Below are 9,603 nucleotides of genomic sequence, written 5' to 3'. Positions count from 1 at the left end.
GATCTAATTAATAGGAGAACACCAGAATAAGTGCAGAAGGAGTGCAGCAACTTTATTATGTAATAGAGATTAAGCCTATTTGTTTATTTTCTTTTTACAGTGTGTGTGTGTCTGTGTGTGTATATATATATATATAAATATAGATTATTGTTTAACTGTCCTAAATATTATATATTTTTAGGACAGTTAAATAATAATCAAACCACACCATTATTACTTTGCTTTGTATTGTTGTAAACTCAGTTTTCCGACTGTTTAGATCCTAAGAGATGTTCAAGTATATGATTGACAGCGTCTGGAAAGCTGTCACACGTCAGGTGAGGCGGCGGGTTAATTTTACCCTCGTCACCAGGTCGATATTTACCTGCAAAATTAAAGGAGGCTTATTAATATCCTGCAAAATAACTATAACCACTGCATTATAAAAACAATTGCATATAAAGAATTAAGCCTACCAGTTTTCACTAAAATTCCCAGCATTCCTGCGTTCTGTGCCCCACCAACATCATCTCTGGCATCCTGCACAGAGTTTGGATGGTTTTGTTTATCAGATTAAATTATAAAGCATAGAAATCCAGTCAATGCATTTCTTCTGGAATTGCACAAAAATAAATAAATAATATTGGTAACACTTTATTTTAAGGTGAGTTATACAGTACATTACATGTACTTACTATAATAATAACAAAACATTATGCTTAATTACAAGTAACTAGCCCTAAACTTAACCATATAGTAGCTAGTAAGTACAAGTAGTTTATTAATATTACCCAGTACGAAAGTGTAACAATAATATTTTGCATAAAGATAATTAAGATTTTTGCATTGTAATATTAGTTTTATGACAGTTAAGAACAGATTTTTCCCCAAAATTCGTATTGCCATAATGGATCTGGCAATATATATTATTAAATATTATTTAGTTTTTAGGGTGAAATATGACCAAGAAATGTTATTCACAGGCTTGGTAAGATTCACAAAAATGAAAGATTATACAATGATGTAAAGATACTAAATAATATTTATACTATATTTACGTATTATTATTATTATTTTCATTATGTAATGACATTAACTGTCATAAAATATATAAATAAATGTCCTAAAATATAATTTTTGTTTATAAAAGAAATATTATTTATTTTTTGTTATTGATATTTTATAGTGAAATATAACCAATGATCTTAACAGAGTTGGTGAGATTGAGGCCAGTGTGCCGGTGGTTGTCTCACTCACGTCTCCTATCATCACAGCCTCCTCTGGTGAGCAGTTCAGGTCTCTCAAGGCCTCCAGGAAGAAGGCTTTCTCTGGTTTACCCACCACTGTGGCCTGGGTGTCCGTCGCATACTCAAGACCCGTCACGAACGGACCCGGTCCCAGAGCCAACCCGTCCTTCCTCTTATAGTAGCGAGCTTTGTGGATTGCAATGAGGGGGGCACCATCTAAAATGAGTCTGATGAAATGAGATGAGGATTAGCAGCAATATTTACACCACTAAATGGGAGGTTTCGAATTATTTGATTTGTCGGTTTAATGAGTCTATGAATATCTTACAAAATCAAGTAGGTTTACCGGAAGGCTTTATTGAGGGTCTGGTAGTTGAAGTGGTCCGGTGCTAATCCAATCACAACCGCGTTAGGATCCGACGTCTCCAGACCTGCAGCAGAGGCAAGTGTGAGATCTACACAAACCATTATACAACAAACATGGAAAACTAAGATTTTTCTTTACATTTTCTTCATGATCTTCATATCTTCTATATGACAAATATGTGCTCTTAAAAATAACGGTTCTTAATTTTTAACCTTTCCATTCAATCTCATTCGCTAAGAAAAAATCGTTATTTCACTGAAAGTTTCTTTGAGGAACCAAAACTGGTTCTTCTATGGCAGGGGTGTCCAAACCTGCTCCTGGAGGGCCACGGTCCCACAGAGTCTTGATAAGCTGGTTCAGGGGTGTTTAACTGGGGTTGAATTCTGCAGGACAGCGTCCCTCCAGGAGCAGGACTGGATACGTAAGTGTTTCTGCAGAAAGGCCCTGTTTACACCTGGTATTAAGATGCGTTTTGGTCGATCAAATCACTAGTAGACGAGGGAGACACATTCCCGTTCACACCTGGTGTTTTAATCCGTCTCTTTTGTCCTGTCCTATCTTCTGTCCTGATTTCTTCAAGGGGAGGGTCTATGAGCGGGTAAATGTATGGGCTTTTTCAGATCTTTCGATCTAATGGACGAAATAAACTTGTGCAATTTACACATGAACACGCGCCCATAGACGACAGGAAAAACACACAGAGAGCATCAGCTTTAGTTTTCCATCCAGCCGAACGCTGTGAGTGTGTGTTAGAGATCAGGAATGGTGAGAGAACATTGTGATTTACGTTTTTCATCTTCAAACCAAACTTGGGTCTCCAGCCGACAAAGTTTAAATCCCATCTGGCTAGAGCGCATCCCATAATGTTCACGCGTTAGGTCAGTAGACGGAGAGTAGACGGTCTTTAGTGGCTGTTTGAACACATTCGCAGGGATTAAAGTTCTCCGTCGCTACGACGGATTTCCGTTAATTGCAGCAAGTCTATGACGGATTTCCGTCATTGCGGGTTCCAGTCTGTCCTTAAAGTCTTAAATTCACTTTTCATAATTTTAAGGCCGTAAATAGGCTTTCATTTCTCAAATAGTGTAATAAATATCTTAATTTTAGTTTGAATAGGTCTTAAATTAAGGAAAGACGAGGTGTATTCACCCTGCTGAGGGGGATGTGATCAAAGCCTGGAGTGGAGCAAAAGCACGTTCCTCTCTCCACTCTAAGCACTCTGTAATCACTTCGCTCATAGTCCACTCCGGGTTTTCAATTACCGCTCACGGAAAGTGCATGTCAGGCTACAGCTGAGCGCTGAGGTAGAACTGTATTTCAGTGACACACTTATAATGCAGGTAGGGCTGGGCGATATCGATATAAAAAATATATCGATATATTTTTTAAATGCGATATGGAATTAGACCATATCACATCGATATAGTTCAAATTTGCGCTGTGATCCTTGCTCCCCGCGCCTCCGCTCCTCCTTTTCCACACTGCGTGCGTGTTTAGAGCATGTTATTATGAGAGGCGAATCATGACTACTTCAGAAAACCCAGCACAATAGGAACTACCAGGCAGGCAGTGACATAAGTGTACGCTGAAATAAAGTTTTTCACCTCAGAAAAACGGACTTTCTTGTCCTGTCAGCCGTTATCCTGTTCTCGTAGCGCACACTCAATTGCACGCGCAAATTCAGCGGCGCGCGCTGTATTGCTTCACTGATCAAGTGCAAAAGAAACTACGAGCATGCAACGCCGTTACGTTGTAAATTACACGAAATAAAAGTAATGCAGGTATGATTCTCATTCTATTCACCAGTTTCCATGTTTCATTAACAGTTATTGTTAATATTGTGTATTCACCATGGTAACTGTCGTTTCCATATTAACCCCAAAATGCCACTATTTTTCTTAGTGTTATTTTTTATATTTTTAAATGACTGTAGTGGCTCATACCAACATTGTATTAACACAAACTAGTTTGGGACTGCTATTTAATAGCTTTAGCCTAGGCCTAATGTTTACAGTGCTATGCATAAGTTTAGACACCCATGCTAAAGTTGACTAAAAAGAGGAATAAAAAATCATCTTTTGGAAACTGAACTTAATGCCTTAATTTGAAAAATTAGGAAAAATCCAACCTTAAAGGACACCAATTTTCTTTGTGAATAAATAATGTATCGTAAATAAATAAATGTTCTTCCTTAAAATACAGGGTGCATAAGTTTGGACACCCCTATGTTAAATTCCCATAGAGGCAGGCAGATTTTTATTTTTAAAGGCCAGTTACTTCATGGATCCTGGATACTATGCATCCTGATAAAGTTCCCTTGGCCTTTGGAATTAAAGTAGCCCCACATCATCACATAGCCTTCACCATACCTAGAGATTGGCATGGTTGTATTTCAGTTAGCCAATAGCTAGTTTGATTTGCATTGAGAGATGATCTTATGGAAAGTATCTCTAGGTATGGTGAATGCTATGTGATGATGTGGGGCTATTTTAATTCCAAAGGCCAAGGGAACTTTATCAGGATTCATAGTATCCTAAAAAATAAATAAAATAAATACTTAAAAATAAAAATCTGCCTGCCTCTATGGGAATTTAACATAGGGGTGTCCAAACTTATGCACCCTGTATTTTAAGGAAGAACATTTATTTATTTACGATACATTATTCATTCACAAAGAAAATTGGTGTCCTTAAAGGTTGGATTTTTCCTAATTTTTTAAATTAAGGCATTAAGTTCAGTTTCCAAAAGATGATTTTTTATTCCTCTTTTTAGTCAACTTTAGCATGGGTGTCTAAACTTATGCATAGCACTGTATTTATTAGTACTAGTCTTTACTATTAGTCATATTCTTACAATTTATGTTAAGTAAAGGGGAAAAGTAACTTATTTGTGTGTTAACAAATTTTGTGTAAACGTGTTATAATTTGCATATATATATATATATATATATGCAAATTATTAATTATATTAGTATGTTCCATGCCTGGTTTTCATAGATTAAAATATAGCTTTTAAAATACGCCTACTGGCAATATAAAAGCGGTTTAAAACGTCTCCCCTTAAAACGCTATTGGTCTCGACTATTTAAAAAGTTAAAGGAATATGACGGCCTAAAAAAAAAATTTCAGTCAGAAGAATTTTTTTCACTTTAATCCCTGCATTCGACCACATGAGTGTTTTACTCTACGAAAGCAATCCGGTCTAATGCGTATACGACTACCTCTGAAAGTGTTCAAAAGTGGACAAGCTCAAAACGTTTAGACCCCGTTTACACCTGTATTTAGCGCAGTGCACTTGTGATCCGATCGACCAAAACGTCGGTGTAAACTGGGCCAAAAAGTGTGCAAAACCATGCTATGGTGTACAAGGCTGCCCATGCGTTGTTACATGGTTGCTAGGGGGTTGTAAATGGTCACTGCTATGCAGTTGCTAAGGAGATCTAGTTTCCACCCTCAAGTCTCTATGATATTATGGGCTGCATCTGAAAGCTTAGGAAGCAGACTTGTTGCCAGGCAATGTCTTTGCAGGCTGTGTTTGTGCACAAATGTGCCTCACGAAACTGGTTTCAGACAGACTTCTGAGGCAGTGTAACGGTTTAATGATCTGCAACTAAATAGAGCGAGCTTTGGTGAAAACTGGGCGAATATTTAATTGCTTCAATAGTCATTTCTCACTAGAAATAACAAAAGTGTAAAATGTTGGTCAGAAATGTTTCTTTACACACAAACTGACCACCAACTACAACTTTCTTTTGCCATCTTTAGCTCAACTGTCATAGAGTGGAAAGCACAGGATTGTGGGATATCAAAGGCAGTGAAGGATCCATCCATGCTGCCTTCAGAAATCGATCAGATGAAGGTCTCAGGTCTTTCTACCATGAAATGCGTCCTCCGAAGACAGCATTTTTAAGCTCTCAGACCCAGCCAAGGCTTCTAGATATGACTCGGGTCCCTCCTTCCTTTTATCCATTGTAAGTCTGATCTCATTTAGGTTACGTTTACACGACAACGATGTACTAAAAACTGAAACGTTTCTCCTTTTGCGTTTATCGCGTACAGACGACAACGTTGTCAAAGCGATCCCCGTTCACACGGATCCAGGAAAACGACTAAAATCTCTGTATTATTCATGTCAGGCCAGTAGATGGCGACGTCACTTTGTAAAGAAACATTACGCGCTTATAGATTGAACACGTAATACGCATGACGTCACTTTTCACGAATTCGCGTTTTTGTAGTTTACACAGAGACGATAACGTATCGTTTTGAAAAACTTGCACTTTGAAACCCATTCTTAAAAGTTTGCGTTTTCAGGCCATCAAAACACCGTTGTGCTGTGAGTGAACAGCCAAAACGCATGAGAAGTTTTCCGTTTGCAGTTGACAACGGCGTGATGTAAACGGCCCTCAGATAGGCGTACCTGTGAAGTCCTCTCGAGCACTGTCCTCCACCAGCAGCAGGGGGCGCACTGCTCTCTGCTCCAGCAGATTACGGGCCGCAGTGAGCGACGTGAAGATCTCCCGCTCCTGGAGGTCAAAGTTCAGCCGACGCAATCGCTCAAACAGGCTCCTCTTACATTCCTTCGTGGTGTTGGTCACAAATTTTACAGCGACTGGAGACTGTCTTAATCTGGACAATTGATATTGTACATGTGTAATTAGTTTTATGGAAACCAACAGATGAAATATCTCAACTATGTAACATCAGTGTATTTGTTTTTAATGACACACGTCTCTGTAACAGCCCTAAGCTCTGTGTATAAAGCAACATAGGAGTTTTGTTTTAGCTAAGAATGTCATATAGGTGTCAATCATTTTGCATATTTGTGTGTGTTGATAATATTGATTAATTGATTTTAATCGGTCTTCATGTTGACGATGTATACTTTCAATTCTGTTCTGATTCCTGTCTTGTGTTCCCTAGTCTTGTGTGGACTTATATGTGTTTTCCAGTTCTGCAGATGTTTTGTAGTCCTGCCCCCTTAGAGCAAAGCCAATGATTTTGTCTGAGCAATGAATAAAAAATAAAGTAATAGGATTCATTTATTTGTCTTATCTTATTTTAGTGTAGAATGAGTAAGCTGTGTATTGTTAGGATGACAAAAACTTACATTTTTAGGGTGATTAAATATTTAACTCTATATAAGCGGCCTAACAGCGATCGTCAATGTCAAAATGATCGAGATGACCAATCAGATAAAAGAAGGCGGGTCTTACTGTGACAATGCAAGGAGAGTTCATGTAAGGAAGTATTAGACAACTGTTTTATGATAGAAATGTTCAGCGACTGACAGTAAAAGACTATCTAGTGATGCAAACTACTCAACTTTTTATGAAATTTCGCTGTTTTGAATAAAAAAATATCTGATCATGCTTCATGTAATTCCTGAATAAATGTGACAAGATGAGAAATGTTTGCATATGCATATTAGGCATACGAAAAAGAGTGAATGTGTGCACATTTTAAAATATTATTTGCAAATAGATTCAATTGATTACTTCATAACTACAATCTGACCTAGAAATTATTTTACCATTTTTATGTATTTATTCATTCCCTTAAATCCCTTTTAATCATTTATTGAATTCCTTTATTATTATTAATATTACACAAAAGTGACACACTGCCTATGCTCACATGGGATCGACCAATGGCAAACCACAACCATCCAATCAATTGGCAAAATCAAGTCCTGTCCTACATGTGTTCTTGTTCCAGAAGCCGTTTCACTGGGATATACGTCACAATAGGGAAGACGACTATAGGGTATGCGCATGACGTCACTGTCGGCCTCGGTGACAGCGTTACACCCACTGAGTGGCAAAAAGACTGAGCAGCAGCATTGGTTTTCAGCGTGAATGAATACATTATATATTGTTATGTTATATATTGCATTGACAAGCTCATCAATTAAATATTTACCGTCGCATATTATGCATAATTGAATGTTTTTAGATAAACACTGACAAAAAAACTACAAGTTTTAGGGCTGGATGATATGATGATATATATAACATTGATATAAGTGATCACATGGATTTAAACCTACCTATATTGTATTTTTATAAAGCGTTCGCAGGCAAATGTGCTTAATGTATTTCCCCGGCATTGAAATCAGGAACACATAAATGTCAGGAAACATGATTCTTGGCTGCAAGTCAATGGATCACTGGATCTTTGGTAAGTTGTAAGGAACACTATATCGAGTCCAACCTTTATTTAAACTGATAATTGTTCGTTTTATTCACATTGTCACAGTTTCTCTTATTAAATCCAGTCACTCAGCAGATCTTTTGCCACTCAGTCAAGCTGAGGGGGCGTGTTCCGTGACGTCAATGCATACCTTATAGGAGACTATCACAACTTCCATTATACCATGTGTATATACTGATTTTTTTCCAAACAAAATTAATTGATTTGTGAAATCTGTCAAAATGCAGCCTTGATATATTTTAATTGTGAATGCAATTATAAAAAAAAATTATTAAAAAAATCGTATCCGTATATAGGCTATATCAAAACCGGCCAATATTTTCCCCAAATCCCGACACTGACCGCGTTAAAGCCTCTTGCGCTCCGGGAACGGCAGCATCCTCGATATGAAGAGTCCCGCTCAGATCCACCAGAACTGCTTTCAGTGAGCGGAGAGCCACTTACACACACACACACACACACACAGGACATCACAGTCACCCGAAGCCTTCTGAGCTCATCTTCAACACATCACTTAGGGTTTTTATGTAATGCACAAAAAAAAAAAAAACGATCTAATGATTTGATAACTTTTATCTGGGCTATATTACAACAACAAAACAAAAAGAAGAGGATAAACGTGACTGGCGTTTAGATTCTGGATTTTTGTGGATCATGTTGTCAGTTTCCGAGTGTGCAATTAATGCTCTTATTCACCATGAACTCTGGATTAAACACAATGACTGGCCTCCAAAACAGCTCTTCACCTCTTCATCTGTGTTTGACATCATTTTTTGGGATTTGAAAACCCTACATTTATTTAAAACGAGCTGCCAAACAACAAGGGCTTTGGATAAAGTAAAGCAGATTGCCTCAAATCATTTAATAATCATTCAGTAATACAACGAACTAAGAACATGTAAATAGAGTAATGTGTGTTTAGGTTTTTAATATATTGATTATAACATGAAAACCCGAGTCTAGACTACAAAAACACGACATGTTATTAACATTCGTTTCCAAACAATTTGCATATTTGTAATTTAAAATAATACAGAAGTATGAAACACATTTGACCAATACAAGTTATTTTGAACTACACTTACTTCCTACTGGGGTCCTTCTCTGGCGCAGTCTAACATTTTGCTGTCCTAAAAATGCCTGTCGAAAATACACATGCAACTACGCGATAATTATTTTATATAAAAACATTTAACATTTAATGTGTCGATTTTATTTATTTATTCATAAGAGCACACTGGATTTTCTCCACCATTGCAGTTTATAATCATTTAAGAGGGTTGTCTATGTCAGATTATTCACTCAATGAATAAAAAACATATGCTGGATATTTTAATAGCAGATTAAATAGCATTTAGAACATTAATTCATATCCTCCTGGGACCCAGGAACAGACTTTTGTCCTCTGTAGTGGACATTATATTTTGGTGGATTTATCTGACAGCGTACACGTCACAGTTTTAGTCTAGATGTCTGTAAAGAGCACATGCAGGGCTTTTCAGAGATACCAGATGTATGGAGGTTTCACCATGACAACTCCCTCTCCTTAGCCTTTTAAAATGACTGACAGAATATGATCATATTTTGCAAGTAGGCCTATCATTTAAATCTGACTAATTTTGAAATTGTTTGTCATAAATTTTTGTTTTATGTTTATCAGGCATTTTGGGAGACACAAGTGAATAGGAAAGGAAATAATAGATCTATATTCCTAATAAATATTAGATATTTTTATGGAAATGTTGCAAATTATTACACTTTTTTTTATTTATTTTTTTATTACGTTGCCCCAAGAACA

At 37.0% G+C, this 9,603-nt stretch overlaps 1 protein-coding gene across 1 annotated transcript; it reads right to left on the bottom strand.

Annotated features, from left to right (window-relative positions):
* Nucleotides 1-111: 111 nt before the first annotated feature.
* hdhd2 (haloacid dehalogenase-like hydrolase domain containing 2) lies at nucleotides 112-8,917 on the bottom strand. The gene is made up of 7 exons (XM_084401035.1): nucleotides 8,891-8,917; nucleotides 8,148-8,244; nucleotides 6,013-6,221; nucleotides 1,573-1,657; nucleotides 1,237-1,453; nucleotides 456-519; nucleotides 112-364 (listed from the first exon to the last, which is right to left on the bottom strand). Coding segments are annotated over exons 1-7 (798 nt in total). The 5' UTR covers nucleotides 8,892-8,917; the 3' UTR covers nucleotides 112-239.
* Nucleotides 8,918-9,603: the final 686 nt, after the last annotated feature.

The sequence above is a fragment of the Rutilus rutilus genome, assembly GCF_951802725.1.
Source record: "Rutilus rutilus genome assembly, chromosome: 25".
Classification (NCBI taxonomy): domain Eukaryota; kingdom Metazoa; phylum Chordata; class Actinopteri; order Cypriniformes; family Leuciscidae; genus Rutilus; species Rutilus rutilus.
Note: the sequence above shows the minus strand (reverse complement) of the source record. Positions and strands in the feature narration are given on the sequence as shown.

Coding starts and splice junctions, on each gene's coding strand:
- hdhd2 (XM_084401035.1), bottom strand. Junction 6,222..8,147: donor GCGCAAGAGGCTTTAACGCG/GTCAGTGTCGGG, acceptor TCAATTGTCCAG/ATTAAGACAGTCTCCAGTCG. Junction 1,454..1,572: donor ACCCTCAATAAAGCCTTCCG/GTAAACCTACTT, acceptor TCATTTCATCAG/ACTCATTTTAGATGGTGCCC.